The sequence below is a fragment of the Sorex araneus genome, chromosome 8, assembly GCF_027595985.1.
Source record: "Sorex araneus isolate mSorAra2 chromosome 8, mSorAra2.pri, whole genome shotgun sequence".
NCBI classification, from domain to species: Eukaryota; Metazoa; Chordata; class Mammalia; order Eulipotyphla; family Soricidae; genus Sorex; species Sorex araneus.
The window spans coordinates 62167415-62192057 of record NC_073309.1 but is presented as its reverse complement, the minus strand read 5'-3'; the positions used below and the strand labels follow the sequence as shown (position 1 = coordinate 62192057).

Below are 24643 nucleotides of genomic sequence, written 5' to 3'. Positions count from 1 at the left end.
TGTCATAAATAAACTCAATAATAGAAACTTTCAATATTAACACATAAGTTTATTTGCTAATTAATCAAGACAAACTTAAATTATGCTTTCCAAAGTCCTTGAAAAAATTAATTTTACACAAGAGCAATGTAAAATATTTTGTTTGCTTCCAAAATGTTAGTTTTTATCTTTATCATCTCTAAAGGGACTAAATTAATCTTAAGATCAAATCAGAATCTGTCACTGTGTTTCTGAGGCAAATTTGAATTTTATGTGTGTAATATAATTTCTAAATTTTCTAATAGTTTTAACAAACTTTCATATGTCACAGTAAACCATCCATTCTTTAATTTATGAATGGAAATAAATCTCAAATATATCAGAAACAGTAAAACAGGGATGCTTCACATCATCATTTACTGTGACATGCTCAGATGTGCTCAGGGTTTATTTCTGGCTTGGTACTCAAGGATGACTCCTGAGGCCAGTGCCAGAGATAGAACCTGGGTTGGCAATGTGCAAGGCAAACACCTTACTTGAAATACTATTTCTATGGTGCTCCACACGATGACTCTTTTACAAGATATCTTTCAAACCTCAGTAGGCAGAGAATTAGTAGACAAAGTTTCCTGACTAGAGGACAATTCACTATTGGTTGTAGATCAATATTTAAAATCAGGAAGTCATATTTCAAAATAAGCTTCTAGCTTTTGTCTGTGAGACAGTACTAAAAGAGACATCCTCCCTAAAACCATGAATTATTTAGTCTGCTGTTATTATTCTTCATTTAAAATGAAATGCTTCTTGGGGGCTGCAGCGATAGCACAGTGGGTAGGGTGTTTGCCTTGCATGTGGCCGACCCGGGTTCGATTCCCAGCATCCCATATAGTCCTCAGAGCACTGCCAGGAGTAATTCCTGAGTGCAGAGCCAGGAGTAACCCCTGTGCATTGCCAGGTGGAGGCTGTTCTCTCACTCTGGGCAACTCAGAGAAGGGAACAGCAAGTAAAATGTGGTTGTTGGTCATGTGGGGGAAAGATGATGCGGGCCAAATATAGACTAGAGACTGAACGCAATGGCCACTCAACACCTTTATTGCAAACCACAACACCTAACCAGAGAGAGAGAACAAAAGGGAATTCCCTGCCATAGTGGCAGGGTGGGGTGGGGGGAGACGGGACTGGGAAGGGGGGGTGGGATGTTGGGTTTACTGGTGGTGGAGAATGGGCACTGGTGAAGGGATGGGTTATCAAACTCTGTAAGGGAGAAACATGAGCACAAAAATGTATAAATCTGTAACTGTACCCTCACGTTGACTCACTAATTAAAAATAAACTATAAAAAAAAAAAGAAAAAAATAAAAAAATAAAATGAAATGCCTCTATCTCTATCCATGTACTTATATTTATCTATCTCTAGTTTGTCCATACTTCAGTGGCTTTTGAAAGAAACAGAAAGTCTTGATTAAATCCAATAATAAAGGGATTTTAAATAGCAATTGTCTAGGTAGCTCTTTCTCAAAAGACATTTTGGAAATTTTCTAAAGTTATTCCCAGGAAACCAGGCAATGTCTCAGCTAAAATTGATTGGGTGCAATTTTGAATGAAAATGCCTTTGTGATTTGACAGTGTGGGTTCTACTATAGAAAGTTCATTTAATGCTCCTTCTGCAGATGTCATTCCCGAGAGGAAACCCAAACAATTTTACTCTTTGTTCTCACTAAATTATTCTTGATTCTGCTTTTGAAATCGAAGACTTTGAAGTTTTCAATCTGACTAAAACGAAGAAGTTCTTACACTGAAAACTGTCACTTGATAAGCGAACAGGAAACGGGTTGCTGTTGAGAGTCTCCTGCAGGGAATTTGCATGTCTTCAGATTTGTTATTGTGTACTGGGATGTAACTCCAAAAACGCCTTTATGTTGGACAGAATGCCATTAAATGACTGAAGTCACTCGCTGAAACAGTCTGTGCTCTGACTTTCTTTCAATTTTTAAAATTTTTTGATCAACATCTGACTGTGTTTGGATCTTACTCCTGGCTCTGTGCTTGGGGATCACGCTGAACAGGACTCAGGGGACCCAATGGAGCACCAGGATTGGAACTTCCATTGGCATTGTGCAAATGTGTGCACCCTACCCATTGTATTATCTCAGATATTCTGTTTTTTAAAAAAATGGAGAAATTAATCAATAGTGAAAACAAAGAATTGATTCTAAGCAAGCAAGCTGATCCATGATGATTTCTGATAAGACTGACAACTTACTGGAAAGGGTTCGACATTTGGCTTTGTAACTGTGGCAGAATAAGTGAACAAACCCAGCAGTATCTTAAACCATACTTGAGCAGCCTATTTATCCTCAAATAAAATATTTTTATATATATATGTATATATACATATATATATATATGTCATCTTCATTATCCAGAGTTATTCCTGGCTCTGTGCACAGGGATCACTGGTGGTGATTTCAGGGGACCATACATAGTACCAGGTATCAAATTGGGGTCAGCCTGTGCAAGACCTTACCTGCTATACTATCTCTCTGGCCCAGATGCCAAATAATTGTTAAACATACAAATTGTTCAATCAGAGCTTATTTACTATTAGGTTGTAATGAAATTTGGTAGCATTTTAAAATCTACTTTTTAATACGTAAGGCAAGAAAATTCATTTGACATACTTCTAGGACAAATATTGTCTTATATTTTCTTTAGCTACTGGAAGAGTGATTGGTTGAATTTAGCTTCTTATTTTCTTTAGCTACTGGAAGAGTGATTGGTTGAATTAAATATGTTTGTTAAAAAAAGATGTGAGAGAAAAGTCAACGTTAACAATCCTGATGTGTCTAAAATACTCTTTCTTCATCAGCTTATCCCTAAAGCTATGATTGGCAATAAATGAATTAGCAATCAAATTGATAGCCAGATCGAGTAATATTTTGTATCCTCAAGTGTACTGATTTACATACAAGTGTAGGTCTAATTTGGGGCTTAAACATATTTTAATAAAGGCTTCAATGAAATTAACCTCTCCACTGTCATTAGCCTGGTAACTGAGGTAGGTTAATGGGGCAACTTTTGTATAGAAATAGAAAATTGCAGAAGATTAGGGATACTTACTGTTTCTCCACGTTGCCCAGGATGACCTGGAAGTCCATCCTTCCCAGGGGGTCCCTGAATTTAAATACAAAAACTTATTTACTATAGATATTTTTGGTTATTTTATAGCTTATATACAACTTGTCAACTTTCTTATTATATTTTCTACATATACATACATATTTGTCTTACATTGAATTTATATATATATATGTTGCAGTATAAGTATGCATAAATATGTATATCTCTACATGTATTTGTGCATATACATACATTTATAATACATTTGGAAGAAAGATGAGGGCTCAAATTCAAAGTCATCAATACCATTTTTTCATAAACTGTATTAAACAACTGCTTGTTTGTTTTTGGGCCACACTGGCAATTCTCAGAGCTTACTCCTGACCTTGAGCTCAGGGCTCAATCTTGGTGGATGCGGGAGAACATTTGGGTTGAGCACATCTAACCTGGTTCAGCCTCGTGCCCTGCCCACTGTACTATTGTTAGACCCCCTAAATAACTTCTTTTTTTTTAATTTTTATTTTTTTTAATGAACCACCTGTAAGTGAGGTACACTTACAGACTTACAAACTTTCATGCTTACGTTTCAGTCATACAATGACCAAGTACCCATCCCTCCACCAGTGCCCATTCTCCACCGTCAAGGTCCCAGTATCCCTCCCACCATCCCCATTCTCTCCCCCCCTCCTCTGTGGCAGGCACATTCCCTTTTACTCTCTCTCCATATGGTTAATACAGGCATTAAGTGGTCATAATATTTGGCCTATAGCACTGTCACTGTTGTCCCATTGTTCATTGATTTGCTCGAGCGGGCACCAGTAACGTCTTCATCGTGAGACTTGTTACTGTTTTTGGCATATAGAATATGCCACGGGCAGCTTGCCAGGCTCTGCCATGTGGGAGGGATACTCTCAGTAGCTTGCCGGGCTCTCCGAGAGGGACAGAAGAATCAAAGCTGGTTGCCTGCGTGCAAGGCAAACGCTCTACCGGCTGTGTTATCGCTCCAGTCCATTTGGTCTACAGTCTACCTTAAATAACTTCTTTAAAATAAAGTTTATCAAGCATGATAGAGAAGTCTACTATGTCATATACGTATGTATCATCCTATAGAGCTTGATCCGTATTTTTCTGTTATGATATTAATATACCTGATTAGTGTTATTTTATAACAGATCAAAACTGCAGAGAGATGGAACAGTGAGTAAAGTGTTTGCCTCACATGTGGCCGACCAAGGTTCAATCTCTGGCATCCCATATGGTTCCCTGAGCGCCTCTAAGAGTGTTCCCTGAGCACAGAGCCCTGAGCAATGCTGGGTGAGGTTCAACCCTCCACCGCCCCAAAATCACACAACTTTGTTCTGAACATTTTTTTTTTTTTGCTTTATTTGGGTCATACCCGGCGATGCACAGGGGTCACTCCTGGCCCTGCACTCAGGAATTACCCCTGGCGGTATTCAGGGGGACCATATGGAATGCTGGGAATCGAACCCGGGTCGACCGTGTGCAAGGCAAACGCCCTATCTGCTGTGCTATCTCTCAAGCCCCCTGTTCTGCACATTTTAAATAATTTTATTAAATTCTTTTCAAAAGCATGTTAATATAATCTTTATCTATATCTTTGCAAATGTGCTAGTCTTTCATTACTTAAAAATGAATATTCCTGTTTCTTTTGGTGATTTGTTCCTAATTCAGTTACCTGTGGATTATCAGGATTTAGATAACAGAGAAAAAGGGTGCCCTCTAGTGGCTGTCTGAGTTTCTGACAATAACGTAAACAGAATACAAACTTTTCCAGACAAAAGTCACTTTACATCTCAGCTGCTTCAAGCAAAGGAAACAAGACAACACAATGTCCTGAATTTTGGAAGTCATCAATTTGTCCAGACTTTCTAAATGTCCTCTTTGATGCACAGTATTTATTGAACACTGGAGAACAATCTACTATGCTATCACTTTCTATAAAGCATGCTGTTTGTGTTATGATTGACTGAAGAAATAAATGCAGCAATCATTAAGTACCTAACTCTGTGAAGATTTTGGGTTTTAGGTATTTAATAGAAATACATTGCTTCAATAAATGACCTCATGGCTCATTTATTTTACTAGCAAATATTAAGCATCAAGTTTAAATTTCAAAATATGATTGAATAGGTAGGGGCAGAAATAAGCTCTTCTTTTCGAATAAGAAAAGAAATCATTTCTATAGTCACTAATAGGCATATCTTAATATATGCTAATTATTTATAGAAGTGTTTTAATCAAATGTTTATGCAAATCTATTTTCAAATATCAATTATGTTTATATTTAACAAAATGATTTTGTTTAAAAATAGATCTGCTTTTTATACAGAACCATTTATTTTTAGTAAAGATTTCTCTAAGTTGACCAACATAAAGTGTTCATTACCAGTTTTGATTACCAGTCTCAGATAACCTACCAGGTCCAATTTTTATATATTCTTAGTTTAGTTTATAAGGTATTTGCTTGCTCCCTGATATATGCATGATTTCCATGATCATCTCATCTCAAAGTTATAAAAAGTGAAATGTTTTCATTTAAGCACTCATTACATTTCTGGATGCCAGTTAAGTAACTTATTTTTCAAAAATTTATACCATGTATCTATCTCTGTCATCAATTTAGAGATCATGCACATTAATTGCTAGTGACTTCATTTCAAAGAAGCAACAAAAGGCAATTATGTTTATCACTATTCTGAATATCAGAGAATAATACACAGTCAATTGGGTGTGACAGTCTGTTTTAAATAAAAACATAGAGGATGACACATAAAGAATAATAATCATCAGTTGAACTTTTTCTTTACACTAAACAGTGGAGCCTGGCAAGCTCCCCGTGGTGTATTCGATATGCCAAAAACAGTAAGAAGTCTCACAATGGATATGTTACTGGTGCCCACTTGGGCAAATCGATGAGCAACGGGATGACAGTGCTACAGTGCTACCATACTAAAAACCATATCAAATTATATTTATTGCCATCAGCATAAGGCATTTATATATTTTCAAAGAAATCTATAAATCAGTTTAAAATATCTCACTTTTAAGAGTTACACATTTATTGCAAAATATTGTAATTCTTGAAAATAAAGACCTTAGATATGAATATCACACGAATGAGTACAACTCGATTTTCAATGGTTTTCATAGTCTAACGGAGTACATCACTGTCGCTGTCATCCATTTGCTCACTGATTTGCTAGAGAGGGCACTAGCAACGTCTCCATTGTGAGACTTGCTATTACTGTTTTTGGCATATCGAATACACCACAGGTAGCTTGCCAGGCTCTGCCGTGCGGGTGAGATACTCTCAGTAGTTTGTTGGGCTCTCCTAGAGGGATGGAGGAATCGAACTCGGGTTGGCTGTGTAGGATCGCCAGGTAGGATAATGGAGTGCATAACATCTTATTTTTCTTAAGCACATATTAATTTAGAATTACTGTTAAACATTTAATCCTAATTAACACTAAAGATTTCACATTACCATTTAATAAAGTAAAGCACAGTAATTACCAATTTTACTTTATCAGTTTTAAAAACTGTCCCTTTGATGTAGTCGATGTGCAGTAGCAACAAACTCATCTAAAAAGGTATTCATAGGCAATCGATAAAGTCAGCCATAGATGTTAAGAATGAATTTTCACTTTTCATTGGCATTGAATTTTTACTTTCCCTGTTGTGCTGTCTTTTAAAATAGTTGTTCTAGCAATCGTAATCACATCAAGTGAAAAAAATTTAAATGGGGTTAGTATATGCTAGCATTGACATAAAATAGACTATTTGTGTGTGTATGTGTGTGCATCCCATGGTTCAACCATCAATATATGTCACATATGTTTACACACATGAATATACATTTTTAGATAAGTCATAGCTAACACTGATTTAAAATGATTTAAAACATATATAACGTCTAGGATTTACACTATTGTAATTCTGTCTCAAACACTACGTCATGATTACCACACAAATCCTGTTTACATTCTTCACCACAAATTGGACCCCACTTTCCATACCTTATCCTATTCATTCCTCATTACAATGGAAATGAACTTAATAATTTTCAAAAGAGCTTCCTTCTATCCTTACACTCAGATTTTTTCTTTCTACATAAGAGAAATAAAAACATCTATTTCCTTAATTTTATAAAACTATGTGCCAAAGAAATGATAAGTGTTTTCATTTCATGCTCTAATGTCCCACTTGTCAGAGAAACAGAGTATTATAATAATTTTGTTTAACAGTGAAAGCAATGTTTTTTAATAGTGTTCATATCTCCTCAACTAGCCTGCATGCTTCCAAGTGCAGACATTTATTATAGTCCTAATAGCTAGCGGAAACAAAAAGCTTGAATGATCAATGACTTAAAACTTGTTGAAAGAGAGAATGGACTGTAAACAGGTCTGAGAAAAATGGGTGAAATGGCTTTCATTGACAATAAAATTACATTACCTGAAGAAACAATTCTTAACAGTATGTACAAATATATAAATGTTGTGATAATGTTTAGGTTATGCAATCACTGAATATTTCTGCTACACAGTAAGACAATGATCAATGCACATGTCTTCAAAATCCTTGAGAAAACTTTGTTTATAATTAAATTTTATAGTTCTATTGGGGAATATTTCACATTCATTATTGTGTATGTTTAAGCTACAGTATGATGGTTAGGTTTGCATATATTGTAAAATGACAAATGGTTACACTCAACATAAACTTTAACTAAAATCATTTTTAAACAGTGCTATCAGTTCGCAGTATGTGAAACTCTACATGAGTTAATATTAAAATCTAAATATTAGTTATGAAATTTAAAATTGTTCTCTTATGCAAGACTATACTCTATTAACTTTTTTTAAATAAAAAGTTGGACTACAGACTTTTTGAAATATTGTCATATAGAGCCTCATAAAAATTTCTTCTATAGAAAACTGCTGCTTTGGGGGCTAGAGTTACAGTACAGTGGGTAGGTGCTTGCCTTACATATGGCCAACTGAGTTCAGTCCCAGGCAGCTAATTTGGTAGCTGAGCTCGGCCAAGAGTAACCCCTGACCCACAGAGCCAGAGCAAGCCCTGAGCACAGCCGGCGTGACCCTTAAAACAAAACAAAACAAACAAAAAACCAAAATATCACAAATGCTGCTTCAATAAAGTAAATAGTTTCTCAATGATCCACTTCAAAATCAGTTTAAAATACTAAGGGTAAAAAATGTAACACTTTAGCATTGTAGGACTGTCTCCCATTGTTCATTGATTTGCTTGAGTGGGCACCAGTAATGTCTCCATTGTGAGACTTGTTGTTACTGTTTTTGGCATATCAAATATGGCACGGATAGCTTGCCAGGCTCTGCTGTGCAGTCGGGATACTCTCAGTAGCTTGCTAGGCTCTCCGAGAGGGACGGAGGAATCGAACTGGGTCAGCTTCGTGCAAGGCAATCGCCCTACCCACTGTACTATCGCTCCAGTCCACTTTTCCACCAAATAAAAATATCCAGTAGATGAATAAGTCTACTAGCAATGATTTATTACAATCATTTATTTTGTTATTATAACAGAATCTCAAAATATTGACAAAAATTTTTGAAGCTTATTCCTTGAAAGTACATCGAATCCAGATATGTTGATTTTATTTTTTGCCAAATTAAAAAAAAAAAGTAACTCAAAGTATGACCGGGGACAAGCAACAGTGTTGTTTTGGGGGACTAGTAATGGCTTTTTCAATATCCACTACACAGCTAGTAAACAAAAATCCATTCTAAAAGCAACATGAAAATGATTTGCATATATTATAGTAAATACAATATGAAATGATTTGGGTGTATATATATGCATGTATATTAGTTTGAGTGGTATTATCTAGTTGAGACTTCATAGAACAGAGGTTCACAAACTTTCACAATAAATAGATCTTCCTGGGGAATAGTTCAAATGTAGATTGCACCCCCTACTAGAATTTTGATCACATAAATGAAGTAGGGCCCAAATTTTGTATTTCTAACAAATCTCAAATGCTATAGGTATAATGCTTAGGGATCCACACTCTGAGAATTCCCTTAGAGAAGTGATTGCTGTGGTTCAAATGTTTATCTTCCCAAATTAAAAACAAAACAAAACAAACAAAAATCACTTGAAATTCTAATCTTACAAGGCAGTGCTATGTGTTGGGCCCTGGGGATGCTTATGAAATCCTGAGTCAGCTCTTCATGAGTGGGATAGCTTCAAAAGAAGCTTAGCTAGATCTGTAGTACTTTATGCCAACAAAAAGTCTCTGACACAGAGAACTTCTACCATCCTATTCAAGCTGGCACTCTGACCGTGGACTTATTGACTAAAGAATAAAAATTTCTTTTGCTTCTGACCCTTCAAAGTCTGTGGTAGTTTGTTAGGCATAGATACTGGTTAAATTAATTCTAGTTCTAATATGTAGCTTAATATATTTTTAAAGCAAAGAAACCGAAAATAACAGCATTAAATATGTCCATATGACTGAGAACGAAAGAATTGTCATTAACTGTACGAAGATACTTAGTAAAGGTATTTAAATTTTTTTGCACTAAACGCTTTTAATAAATGGAATATGATTTTTGTTTCATTATCATTTGAAGGTGAGTGTATCTAAACATAGTTTTAAATATTTAGGTTAAAGTGTATAAATCAAGGCAGAGCCTGGCAAGCTACCTGTGACATACTCGATATGCCAAAAAACAGTAACAATCCCCCCTGACCCTGAAAGAGCCCCCAGTATGCCATTGGGCTACACTAGCACATGACAGGGACGAATGAAGGTGTTACTGGCACCCACTCAAGCAAACTGATGAACAACAGGATGACAGTGATACAGTGATTTATCGTAACTTCGTAAACACTTTTAATAAGTGGAATATGGATGACATTTTCTCTCAAGTATGCATTATAGATAAAACAGTCAAAACAAATAAATTACAATGCAAAGTACTTAATGTAAGAACAATAAAAGTGCTTAGAAAGATATATTTTGATAAAAATATTAGCACATGTAGGACGAAAAGATAGTGCAGCAAGTGTGATATTTGCCTTACACTGAACAGATTTGATCCCCAACTATGAACCAGTCATAGATTCCCTGAGCCCCACCAGGAGTCATTCCTGAGCACAGAGGCAGGAGCAAGCCCTGAGCACCATCAGTGGTGCATCAAAATAAATACATATGTATAAATATATAATACATCACTTATCACTGTCATCCCGTTGTTTATCGATTTGCTCAAGTGGGCCCTGTAACATCTCCATTCGTCCTTGCCCTGAGATTTTAGCAACCTCTCCTTATCTGTCCTTCCAAACGATTCCGCATTGGAGGCTCTTTCAGGGTTAGGGGAATGAGACCCAGCATTGTTACTGTTTTTGGCATATGAATACGGCACGGGGAGCTTGCCAGTCTATTATAATACATATATAATATAAAAATAATGTATGTAGAACATGGAAGACAAAATGCAATTCAGATACACTGATTATTTTGTTTTGTTTTATTTTGTTTGGGGATCTCATCTGATGGTGCTCAGGGCTTTGCTCTGACTATTCTCTCAGGGAACACACCCTAAGGTAGGGTGGGCACTATAAGGGGTGCCAGGGGTCAAAACTGGGTCAGGAACATGCAAGGCAAGTCTCCCACTCACTGTGCTATCTCTCTGGCCCTCAAACAGATTGATTGTTAGCGATTCACTATCTTAATGTAATGCAAGATATCCATTCTAGTACGGGAGCAATTGAAAGAAGGATATTCATACTACTCTAATCTGTTACAAACCTTGACAAAACATTTTACTGTATAGTTATGTTCAGAATGCTTAATGGATACCATTCTGAAACAATATATCCTTCGGCAACATTTTTCAAATTTAACTGAAATTTTATTCTTTAAAACAATTGTTTTTAATTAAACCACATTAAGATAAACAGTTATAAAGTTGTCCTTGATTGGGTTTCAGTCACACAATGTTCCTACAACCATACTTTCACCAGTATACATTTTCCACCACAGATGTCCTCAAAATCCTTCCCAGAGTGCCGCACACTTTCTCTGTCTCTGTCTCTGTCTCTCTCTCCCCCCCCAATTTTGGTCACTGTGGTTTGTGCTACATGTTCTATAATGCTATCATGTATATATCTTTACCTATTTTTAGCACTCAATTCTTGTCCATAGTGATCATTTCCAGCTGTCATTGTCACTGTGGTCCTTTCTCTATCCTAACTTCCCTCACCTCTCCCCCTGCCAATGACAACCGTCCAACCATGGGCCAGTCCGCTTGGCCGTCACTTCTACTGACCCTGTGTAACAGTCTCATACTGCGCTACCTTATATCCCACAAATGAGTTCGATCATTTTATACTAACTGTGTAAATATTTACGTATGAATACCATTTGAAGTACAATGTAGATTTTTCAAGTTTTTAAAACACTGTCAGAAAAATCTAGGGAAAGAAATATATAACTTACAGGAGGGCCTTTTGGTCCAGGGAATCCAACTGGGCCCTGAGGTCCTTGAGGTCCCTAAATATAAAGAGAAATGGAGAAATTAAAAAGTAAACCTTATGGGCATATTTTTATATACTGAATTTTCTTTAAAAGACCATGTAGCTTCTATAACAGAATAATCTGTGCCAATGTAAAACAAAAAGAATGATTCTTTACACTAATCGATAACATATCACTTCAGTGGATTCATTCAAGAATACTGTAAATGTTTAGAATTCATATTAAAAGTGAAGAGAGCATATGTATGCTAAGAGGTTACAGAGATAACCTACTTTTAACATGGGCTAGAAACATAGAAGATTATTTCAAGTCTATAACCACTCAAAATTAATTCTAAATTGATTCTCTAAATATTCTGACTCCGGTAAACAGTGCTAAGCAGAAAAGTAGGCAGGGACTGGAGCGATAGCACAGCGGGTAGGGCATTTGCCTTGCACTTAGTCAACCCAGAGTCAAATCTCAGCATCCTATATGGTCCCCTGAGCACCGCCAGGAATAATTCCTGAGTGCAGAGCCAGGAGTAACCCCTTTGCATTGCCGGGTGTGACCGAAAAAAGCAAAAAAAAAAAAAAAAAGAAAAGAAAAGTAGGCAATCTGGAGAAGACCAGAAAAGATGTTTTCAACTAATCTCTGAATTAAAAAAAAATATTTTTGAAGTGTTATGATTTCATTTTACTAATTTACATCTTCATTTGTTGATAAAATAAAAATAATTCTATTAACTCACTAATATGAATTTGACACTGAGAACATTTATAAAATTATATATTTTTTTTTGGTCACACCTGCCGATGCTCAGGAATTACTCCTGGTGGTGCTCAGAGGACCATACGGGATGCTGGGAATTAAACCTGGTTGGTCACATGCAAGGCAAACGCCCTACCCGCTGTGCTATTCCAGCCCCCAAATTTTCTTTTCTTGATGTTTAAATATCATTCAATATGTATTGCAGTATGTATGCATATATTCATATATATGTAGTTTTATATGTGTATTATAAGAATATTACTCGTCCTTAATTATTTGTTCATATAAAATTCAAGTTTAACTTGACATGAAATTTACTAATTGGTTTTATTTTACTAATTCTGATCATCCTACAACTAAAAAAATACTAAGTCCCTATTCACAGATATCTATGATGTATAAATAATGAGTCTGATGCCACGAATAAACTTACTGTCAAAGTATTTTCACAACTCTTAATCATATTATTGGGTCACACTATTGTGCTATAAAATAAAATATAACATCTTCCAAAGTTGTATTCACATATTAGACCTTCATCTTGAGATTTTTGTAATACATACAGAAAACATTTAGAGAAAAGATGTACCCTAACAACAAAATCTCAATTTCTTCGATGATTTGTGAAATGGCTCATCCTCTATTTAATTACCAAATCTTGTAAATTATTTTATCTGTCTCCTGATTAAGATGATTATGAACATGAAATATTTGATGAAATGGGCAGGGTGAATTAAATTGGGGACATTTCATCAAGAGTGAGAAATGGAGGAAATTTAACTTAGTCACGTATGAATCAAAGCAATGAAAAAATGCTAAATATTTATTCCTATATCTTATACAATGACATTCTAATCATGAGAAGAAATATTTTAAAATTACTTATTCCAATTTTATTATATTTACTTCACAGTATGTTTCTGCATTTGTTTTTGCAAAACCTCTAGTGTAAAGACCACATAAAATTTAAAATAAATATATTAATGTGATTGCTAATCCTAAACACTACTGTAGAATATTAAGAAGTGGTTCTAATGTATTTGAGAGTTCTACAGATATTAATATTAAAGATTTTGCAAGAGCTTTAAAGAGTCTGGCGGCAAAAAGAGCTGTATTTTGCCAAAAGGGGGGGGACATGCTTGCTCATCTGTATTTAGCTTTACTTTATATCAGCTGAAAATCAATTCACTAAAGAGTTTTTCTCTTTACTGGAAGAGATGTTTTATCTTGATTTGAATGTATATTGATTGTGACTTAATGGCTACTGGTAGCTTACATTTTTCCAGCATGACACGGCGGCCAGCTCCAGGGACTAAAATGAGTATCAATAGGAAATCGAGGGAGTGAAGAAGGAACAGATGTTACAAGCATATTTAAAAGAAAAAATATCTGTTTTTAGTTCCAATGCATTTTTTTTTTTGCTTTTTGGGTCACACCCGGCGATGCACAGGGGTCACTCCTGGCTCATGCACTCAGGATCCTATCACCCCTGGTGGTGCTCAGGGGACCATATGGGATGCTGGGATTCGAACCCCGGGTCAGCCGCGTGCAAGGCAAACGCCCTACCCACTGTGCTATCGCTCCAGCCCCTCCAATGCATTTTGAGGACACTTGCCCTTCTCTTATTTTGCACCAAAATTAGTCAGAGCTTGAGTAAGCTGAGCGATTATCCTGATTTAAAGAACAGAAAATTAGAACTTTGACTAGATGTTGAGAATACCATTCCATATTTATTTGTCCACACAATGGACATTCAGCCCCATATGTAAATATTTAGCGTGTTCATCTTTACTTTATAGTATGTGTCATACTTACTCTTTCACCAGGAGGGCCAGGAGGACCATCGCCACCCGAGGTGCCCTAGCCAAAATAAATGAATAAATAAATGATTGAAAAAGAAAAAGAAAGATAATTGGGAGGAAGGGGAGGTGCTGAAAAAGGTGTTATGCATGAAACCTTACTGGCAACTTTTACTACAAGTTACAGTGTCAAAAGTTATTTTATTAAAGTACTTGTGCCCGCTCGAATAAATGGATAAGCAACGGGATGACAGTGACAGTGACAGTCATAAAGACAGGCAAGTAGGTAGGAGATCAATTTGAAGGTGTCGGGAGATATTAGAGGAGAAAACTCGAGACTGGGGAAGGGATCAGTGTTGGCATGTTACATGCCTGAAATCCAATCATAAATCCTTTTGTAATTTAGGATGACTTAATTTTTTAAAAAGTAAATAAAAAATCAGTTTTGATTTCATCTTCAAGGTTCCATCCTTGGGAAAAGGACTAGACACCCACGCCTAGTAGAGCAGATCCGTTCAATACCTTTGGACCAGGTTTCCCTGTGGGACCTCTCGCTCCTCTTGACCCTCTCGGACCCTGCATTTGAGACAAGAGGTTACACTGATTGAGTATTGAACGAGGACAGAAATACAAACGTTTTTATTTTTGAAGAAATTAGCTTGAGTTTTAAAATGAACACCCACCGTTGGCCCACGCTGCCCCCGAGGACCTGGCTTGCCAGCAATGCCCTAGCAAAGAGAGCACAAACACTTTCAGTACACTGGCGGCAGTAAGGAACAGTGAATCCCAGGCTTAGGAATGAGCACTCAACAGAGAGCATTTATATTAGATAACCCAGAACTATATGCGTGTATTTCATACCCGAGCACCTTTCTCTCCATTAGCACCAGGAAACCCAGGAAATCCAGTGGACCCCTACGAAGATAAAATAGTGAACAATGAACATATTAACACTTTTAGGTACAGACTGAAAAGCTTTTGAAATATGTTGATTCTCACAACTGGCAATATTTATTAAATCAAATAATCAACTTTAACACCTGTCTCTTGATACATTTGAAAGTGAACTTACAGTGACACCTGAATTCCTTGGAAGCATTGAAAGTATAAGTTAAAAATATTTTACTTTTAAGTTAATATATAACATTTCTCATATTGAAACTAAAAGTAAAAGACCTTTTATATAAAATGAACTATTTGACATAGATTGCACAAACTGTTTCAACTCTATATGATCTCGTTTGCTCACAAGTTTGAATAGTTAAATCTTAAAATAGGAAATTTTAACATTTTTTTCTAAATTAATATTACTGTACTTTTATGCTTATTTATCTGTAGATAAATAATTTTAAACATTTAGAACCAGATTAAATCATAAATTTTCTTTGTTTCCTTGTTGTTTTAATGTGGTTAGATGTAGCTCAGAGTTAAATTCAGACAGTCCTGCAGTAACATATTTGAATTCCAAAGACATAATTCAAACTTAGGTTTTTACACATAAGTATCACTGTGTCACTGCCATCACATTGTTCATTGATTTGCTCGAGTGCGCACCAGTAACGTCTCCATTGTGAGACTTGTGACTGTTTTTGGCATATCAAATATGCCACGGGTAGCTTGCCAGGCTCTGCCGTGCGGGCGGGATACTCTAGGTATCTTGCCGGGTTTTTGGAGAGGGGCGGCAGAATTGAACCTGGGTCAGCCACGTGCAAGGCAAACGCCCTACACGCTATGCTATCGCTCCAGGTCACACTGGACTGGACCAGACTTGACACATAAGTAAGTGGATGAAATACTTATCCTATTCAAGCAAAGTTTTTCTTCTGTAAAATAGGGGAAATAGACTAATTCATACATATAATTTTATTCTACTTTTATTTGAGGGCTGATGTCACTCAGTAGTACTCAGGGGCTATAACTGGTCATTTATTTTTTGGGGGGTCACACCCGGTGATGCTCAGGGGTTACTCCTGGCTCTGCACTCAGAATTATTCCTGGCAGTGCTCGGGGATATGGGGATATGGGATGCTGGGAATTGAACCCGGGTCGACCAGGTGCAAAGCAAACTCCTTACCCACTGTGCTATTGGCTCCAGCCCCAATATACCTGGTCATATTAAGAAGTAATCCATGGGCAGTGCTCAGGGAACTATACCATTCCAGGAATAGAACTGGGATTGGCTTTGTGCAGGCAAATACCACAGCCCTCCTACTATCTCTCCAGCCCTTAGGAGTAATTTTAAATGAAGGTAAGGTATAAAATGATAATGATATACCACAGAAAATAATTATTTTAATAGAACCGTAGTAAATGTTATACAGTTCTCACATACAGCCACATTATTATATGTCACGATGCCCACTAGCTAAATTCTCCCACATTTTCTCTGGCATATGTTCAGGTTTTCTATGGTTCAGAGTTTCCTTTGTCCACAACTACTTGACTTGTCTCAACACTGCCTTAAGAAACAGTTCAGGGGCTGGAGAGATAGCACAGCAGGTAGGGCCTTTGCCTTCCACGCGGCCAACCCGGGTTCGATTCCCAGCATCCCATATGGTCCCCCAAGCACTGCCAGGAGCAATTCCTGAGTGCACGAGCCAGGAGTAACCCCTGTGCATTGCCAGGTGTGACCCAAAAAAGAAAAAAAAAACAAAAACAGTTAAAATCTTTTTCCTCATCTTGTTGACTAGGATATTCTGGTAGTGGAAGAACTCTTCCAAGGGCTCAGTTTTCTTAATTACATCAGCATCATTGCATGGATAAAAAACATAATTATGCAAAATACTAAGCAAAGAGCAGTTCCCATTCAAATTTCACATACTCCGTATGCATTAAGGAACACATCAAAGGCTCTGTGACATGAATCTACCACCTGCAATTTTAATGCATTCTTATGGATTGAACTAGTCTCAAACAACATCCGTCCTAGTGATAAATTGATTCACTATATCATAATAATTTTGAGTGACTGCTAAAAATATGGATGTCAATCCCCACTCCAGACTTACTGAAATAAACTCTCAGCAGTGGGGTCCCGGAACTTACATTTTTATCAGTTTTTCCACGTGATGAATATTTGACTGATGATATAAATTCGTACTTATATAGTTCAAGAAAATTCTCTTGGCACTGGAAATTTCTGTTGGAAAATTCCTTGCCTTATCAAATTCAGGATAGGGGACCCCTCCCCCAACTTCCACTGTTTCTGGAAGCCCTGGCAGCCACATCCACATCCCACTGCCGCCCTTACGTAAGCTCATCCGCTGGCCCTGTTCCAGAGACTCATAAAGAAATCTCAAGTGATATCAACTGGCTGCAAAAATTTCTCAGATACCCAATCCCAGCTAACACTTCTGGAACAATCTCAGTAGTGGGGTGGGGGGCGGCGGGGAGACACAAGCCAAGTTCCTGCCCTACCAAAGCCCTGACTGCCACAGTCACACACCAAAAGCCGCATCATGTGTCCAGATGGACTGTCCAGTTAAATATTCTGGATTTGGGCTGGAGCAATAACACAGTGGGTAGGGCGTTTGCCTTACACGCGGCCGACCCGGGTTCGATTCCCAGCATCCCATATGATCCCCCGAGCACTGTCAGGAGTAATTCCTGAGTGCAGAGCCAGGAGTAACCCCTGAGCATCGCCATGTGTGACCCAAAAAAGCAAATAAATAAATAAATAAATATTCTGGATTTTCTGAAACAACATCTACAAATTCTGCAACACTGACATCCCACTCAGAGCACATCAGACTGGATGGGATGATAATCTATAAATCAGCTAATCTTGTCTGACAAAAGCATTAACACAGAAGGCTTAACTTGCAACAACAGCTTAGTAAATTCTCAGAGAAGGCCCTAATGTCCCCAAGGTGAGATACAACAATTTTCACCAATTTCCTTTTACTGAAGCAGTCTTTGATTTTTCTATTAGCCATTTAATAGTAACAAGCAATATAAAATAAAGTGTTGTGGGCCTGCCCAGGGGCAGAGGAAATTAAAATCAAGGTGAATATGTTTAAATAAAGTAAAAAAAAAAAAAGGAAAACTGTACCAATCTCCCAAAATATTTCAATTTATAACTATAGTGTAAACTTTATATGATCTGAAAACTACTTTAAGACACACAATATGCAAATGATGGGAAATAATATAAAATTTTAAATATAATTTAAAAAGTTTTTAAATTGCATATACTCTTCCTGCAGATAAGTATTATTAGATTATAATTAAGTTATTTTAATAGTTATTTTAAGTTATTTTATATTCTCCCACTCGGAGAACTTGGCAAGCTATTGAGAGTATTTTGCCCGCACAGCGGAGCTTGGCAAGCTCCCCGTGGCGTATTTATATGCCAAAACCAGTAACAATGATGTGTCTCATTACCCTGACTCTGAAGGAGCCTCCAATGCTGAACCCTTGGGAAGAACGAGTAAAAAGAGGCTGCTAAAATCTCAGGACTAGGATGAATGGAGACGTTACTGGGCCTGCTCAGCAAATCGATGATCAACGGGATGACAGTGACACAGCGATACAGTGAATTAAGTTATTACCGGAGGAATTTGACAAATATAATCCAAATGGAAAAAATTATTTCGATCATATTTTATTTGAGAGAAAGTATTTATTTCTGTCCTAAATAGAATAGCTAACTATTCACATTTATAAGGATCCAATTCAACTAAGTTGTTCTTGTCATCAATTTTATTTCTATTAATTTGGGAGCTGGGATTTCAACAGGTGCTCACATGGTATGGATGCTACTCCCTGCTTTCCTCAAACCATTTGTGTGGGTCAGAGGCTTCAGTGTTTGGGCCAACGACACAGGACTGTGCTAAGGCAAGGTGTGCTGAGGAACACGTAATAAACACCGAAACTCATAATAGAGAATTGTGCCATTCAAGTTACAGGAAAGATTTCAGCTTTTAAATCAAAACAGTGCTACAATTTCTAGTCAACTTAATAATAAGAACAAGCACCCAGAAGTTATCTAAGGATAATTGAGATTCTCAGGTAACACCGTGAATGTCTTCATTTACTCACAATACTAAAGGAAGTGTTTGTCATTTAAAAGAAAGTTAGCCAGGGGCCAAAGCAATAGTACAGTGGGGAGGGCCTTGGCCTTGCACAGAACCTACTAGGGTTCAATCCCCAGCATCCCATATGGTCCCCCAAGAACTGCCAGGAGTGAGTGATTCCTGTGTGCAGGGCTAGGGCTAACAGCTGAGTGCTGCCAGGTGTGACCCCCAAATGAACAAACAAACAAACAAAAAAGTTAACCAAAAAACAGGCAGTGTATCAAGAATAAAATTTAAAGTATAAAACTGTTATCTAGTATATAACATATACGCAGAAACATTTAACTATCTTGTATATTTTACAAATCATATATGGAATAAACCTTACTTTTAAAAGTATAAAGGCATTGTATTTGGTTCTGTCACTTTTGTAGAGCAGAGAAATATGTATTTTCAGAAATTCAATAAATATTTTTAAGATAAACTATGTGACAAGCCTAGAACAATGCCTTCTATAATAATAAGTGTCACTAATGAACATACTTCACACTAGTCAGGATAAATAATATTCTTTCCCCTAAAAGGTTAAGCTAAGACACATTTATAAATGCATATTTGGATATTATTTAATAATAAGGATTTATCCTTACCTACTATACAAGTTAATGATTCAAATAGGGTTAGATCAATAGTCAATCTCATATGTATATGATAAAAATTGATGTATTAATATTGATATCAACTTTTATTTAATTCACTTAACCACTTTGATATGACTAGTCATTACATCAGTTACAATCTTAACATTTTATTATTAATTTAGAGAAAAATTAGCATATTAAAGTATTTTTAAAATCATTTGTTGTTATATTGTTGTATTCATATACATAATTAAAGTAGTCAAAAATTGGAATTAAATAACATATTGTATGTGATCTCTTTTTTTCCTGCTTGCATTTCCTACTTGAACTCTGTGTTTATGTTTGTGTGTGTGGTGCCAGGGATGAAAACCAGGGCCCCATATTTACTTTCTTGGCTTTTGAAGTTGGTGTTGGGGTGGCTTCTGGGTCCAGTAACTCTTTCTGAAAATATATCTTAATTTACATATATGAAACATAACAATTTAATAAATTTTGTTTTTAGTGTAGTATTAGGTTGTGTGAAGGGGGAATAATACTTTACATCCTATTTTATCACTTGACCTTGCACAAAACAAAATTTCCTGTTCTTATCCTACAGATGAGAGGAACTGAAAGGAATAACATGATTCCTTCCTTTATTTTTTTTCTTTCTTTTTTTGAATGATTTAAGTGTCCTTTAGGTAGCTGTTCAGTAGAAAGACATTGTGTAGGTGTAGGTAACTGTAATGGTTGATTAATTACTTAAAGTAGCTTAAGTCTTTGAACAGAAAAAAAAAATGAAGTTTAGCTTTTTTTCTTCATATGAAAATAGTCATTCCTGGCGCCAGAGCTGTAATACAGTGGGTAGGGGGTTTGCCTTGCAAGCCGCCAACCCAGATTCAATCCCTGGAATCCCATATGGTCCCTTGATCAATACCAGGAGTAATTCCTGAGTTCAGAGCCAGAAGTAACCCCTAAGCATCACTGGGTGTGACCCCAAAAAGCAAAATATAATTTAAAAATAATTTAAAAAGAAAAAAGAAAATAGTCATTCCTTTATTTATTAAATGTTTACTATTATGCTCATGTACATAGTAGATGCAATAGTAAACAAAAGATTTAAAAAAAACCCTCTTGGTACTTAGAATATAACAAGATAGAGGAACACTGAAATACAAAATGTCATATTATATTATTTATTAGATAATATGTTAATGCTGTGATGTTACATACTAATAAGAAAAAAGATAAAGCAGGAAATGAGACATTAAATTAGAGAAGCCTTAGGTCACTCATCTGAATCCTTTACTGGGAAGGTTATCTTTGAATAAAAATCTGAAGGTACTTGCTGTACAAGTGCCTAGAAAAAAAAAATTTAGTTGGATAAAAGGAGTGGAGAAAGGACTGGCAGGCAGAGGGGAACATACGGAGAAGATGCAGAGAAGAGGGGGTACTCTGCATAGAGCACTGGAGAGATGCATTCTACAGGACCCAGAGAAGAGGAGTTACTCTGGATAGAGCAAGACCACTAGAATGCATAAGTGTAAGAAACTATATTCATCTTCTAAGTCCCCTATCGCTAGCCTGCAATCCAGTTATACTGTTTCAGCAGTATGTATAGAACTAAAAAATGTATTTGTGTATTAAAAAACTGGAATACTTATGAGAAGTATTATTTAGTAAGTAGGAGCTGTTAGTACATAGAAGTGGCTGAGATTGCTTATGTTGAGGGTACAGAGTTAAAAAGGAAGGAAAAGACCCACCTATAGCTGTTGAGCAGTAGAAGACTGATGAGAATGAACCTTTTGCCATAGAGGCTTTATATTTTATATGAGTTCCTAAAATAGTAATTCATAGAGCAAGGATACACGAAGAATAATGGTATTCCAATGCATAGGCATTTGAAGAACAAGACTTCTGTGGAGCTCTGATATAACTGCTGCCAGGGACACAGTATCTGGCCTGTGTGTGCATCTGCTATCTACCACATATGAAGTGTTGAGGTGTTTTTTTTCTTCTATATGCACACTTTGGCCTCTTCGACCCAGATTCCCCATTTTCCGGTAGCTAGGTAATCACACCCAGAAACTGCCCCCATCTCCTTTTAATCCCATTAATAGCCAACATCTAGAGACTATAAAACCAAGCTCCCAGAAGCATGCAGCCACAAAGCAGCCCTGTGGCATCTTATAGCCTAGTTCTTTCTCTCAGAGAACCTGGCAAGCTACTGAGAGTTTCCTGCTGGCATGGCAGAGCTTGGCAAGCTCCCTGTGGTGTATTCATATGCCAAAACCAGTAACAATGATGGTCTCATTCTCCTGACCCTGAAAGAGGAGATGTTACTGAGACCTCTTGAGAAAATCAATGATTAAGGGTATGATGATGATGATGAATGTATTAAAAGATGACTCCTGATCCCCAAGAAAAAGATACAGGAAATCTCAAAACCCTTTAATGTGACTGTATCTGGAGAACTGAAAGATCTTTTTGACCGTATTCACTTAATGCTCTTGAAATAAGATGCTCGAATCCAATGTCATGTGTCCTGAAACATGGAGAAACCCATACACTCAAAGATCATGCAAGAAAGGAGCGGAGATTGAAGTTGGCAGACAATCCCTGGGCATGTAAATGGTACACAGCCCCGCTGCTGACTCTTGACTGACTTGTTTGTTTTTGTTAGTTACCCTCTTACCCTGTAGTGCTCAGGGGACAGCGACACTCCTGAATGGGTGTGTGTGGAGAGGAGAGGGCATATAGGACTGGACCCAAGCTTCACACATGGCCAACCTGCTCCACACTGCAGGCACTGCCTTCTTAGTCTCCACATACTTCATTGGAGACACCTAACTTCCAGGATTGTGGGGATGAGGGAGAATGAGATTTCACTGTGTGAAAGACACAATTCCAATTTTTCAATGTCACATGGTAGTTCAAATCCATAGGATATTTGAAATAAAATCCAAAACTCCTGTCAGTTACCCATCTCATAGCCCTAGAGCATCACCTCTGTGCAGTCCCTACTCCAATGACAAGGGAGTGCCAACTGTGCCTTGTTTACTGACACCGTTTCCTAAAGCAATACACTGGCTAACAACGGAGGTTGTATTGCTCACACTCCATGTGTCCCAAAGAAAATGACTTTTTCCCCCATGACTATATATATTCATATGTGTATTGGTTTACAGGCTATACCTTACAATGCTCAGGGATCAATGCTGGCAATGATCCGAGAACCACACATGGTACTGGGAATCAAACCTGGAGTAAGTGCCTAACCTGAAGTACTATCTTTCCAGCAACAAGTAAATATTTTATTTTTATTTTTTTGTGAGGGGAATACAACTAGTGATGTGCAGGGTTTACTCCTGATTTCAAGCTCAGGGATCACTTTTGGAGGTGCGTGAGAGAACCATCCTGGGTGCTGGGGGTCAAAGCTGGATGGGATGCATGCAAGGCAGCCTCTAGATCCCCAGTTCCCAACAAAATCTCTTATAGAATTTTCATTTATATGGGCCGGAGCGATAACATAGTGGGTAGGGCGTTTGCCTTCCATGCAGCTGACCTGGGTTCAATTCCTCCGTCCCTCTCAGAGAGCCCAGCAAGCTACCGAGGGTATCCTGCCCACACAACAGAGCCTGGCAAGCTCCCTTGGCGTATTCGATATGCCAAAAACAGTAATGACAAGTCTCAGTCTTACAAGGAAGACATTACTGGTGCCCGCTTGAGAAAGTCAATGAGCAATGGGATGACAGTAATACAGTGATACAATGATAATCTATATATTACACATAAAATTAATGATAAATGATTCATTATAAGTTTATTCACAAATGTTAAACTATAAAACTGCAGCTAAATACTTTACCTTTGGACCTTGTCTTCCTGGATATCCTGGTAATCCTGGAACGCCAAGCTTCCCCTAAAGCAAAAACAGGGAAAAATAAAAACACAAGAGTTGACTTGAGTTTGAACCACATCTTTATACACTTAGAGGGATGATTTTAAAGTTCCTGCTATACTTGCTTTCATTTTATTTTTTCATTTGAAAAGTAAACAATGTGGCTGTGGATGTAATTCTAACGCTCTGATGCTGCCTAGTTGAGAGTGTCATTCTTTAGAGTCAAAGAATCTTGAGCTAAAGAGAATTTTTGCCCTTCATTTGGAACTCTACAGCATGATTTTTTAAAAAATCTAAGCTTTTTAGCATTAAAAAAAGTTTGTTTTATTAATGGCAAGAAAGACATAATTATTGCCATTGTGAGGTTCCAATACAAAATAAAAATTAATGCAATATATTTTAGAAAACAAAGTTGAAAAATGTATTTAAGTAAAGAGACTAGGCATTATATTATATTGTATTAAGTGATTTTAATTACTTCATTTACATAGGTTAAAGTCATATAGTAATCAATCATTGTAAATTGCTTTCATTGATTTATTTTCTGAAAATTCCATTTGCCATTCCCTAATGTTTTCTTGGAGCAAGCAATATGAAATAAATTTGTTAGGTGCCTGCTGAGGTGAGAGGATGGGATTGGGGGGAAACGGGACAAGGGCAGAGGGCAGAGGGAAGGTTATACTGGTGGTGGTATTGGTGTTGAATACTGTATTCTTGAAACAACAGTATTTTGAATAACTTTGAAAATATTGGTGTTTAATAAATGTACATTTTAGAAATGCCAAATGGTTAATAATTTTGATATTTCATTTCTTAGATTAAATGTCAACCTAATAATGAAAGCTATTTAATTATTTCTCATTGTATATACTTTGAGCAATTATGCTAAAAAATCTGACCTAAAATTTAAAGAGCTTGTTTTA

General features: G+C 36.8%; 1 protein-coding gene across 1 annotated transcript in view; it reads right to left on the bottom strand.

The window, feature by feature from the left end:
- The window catches only part of COL11A1 (collagen type XI alpha 1 chain), a 214953-nt gene that overhangs the window by 80993 nt on the left and 109317 nt on the right, over positions 1 to 24643 (bottom strand). Inside the window, exons 31-37 of the mRNA XM_004614663.2 lie at positions 23688 to 23741; positions 15046 to 15099; positions 14868 to 14912; positions 14707 to 14760; positions 14201 to 14245; positions 11600 to 11653; positions 3100 to 3153 (exon numbers count right to left, since the gene is read on the bottom strand). Coding sequence (XP_004614720.1) covers positions 3100 to 3153; positions 11600 to 11653; positions 14201 to 14245; positions 14707 to 14760; positions 14868 to 14912; positions 15046 to 15099; positions 23688 to 23741 — 360 coding nt within the window. The remainder of the gene's footprint in view (positions 1 to 3099; positions 3154 to 11599; positions 11654 to 14200; positions 14246 to 14706; positions 14761 to 14867; positions 14913 to 15045; positions 15100 to 23687; positions 23742 to 24643) is intronic.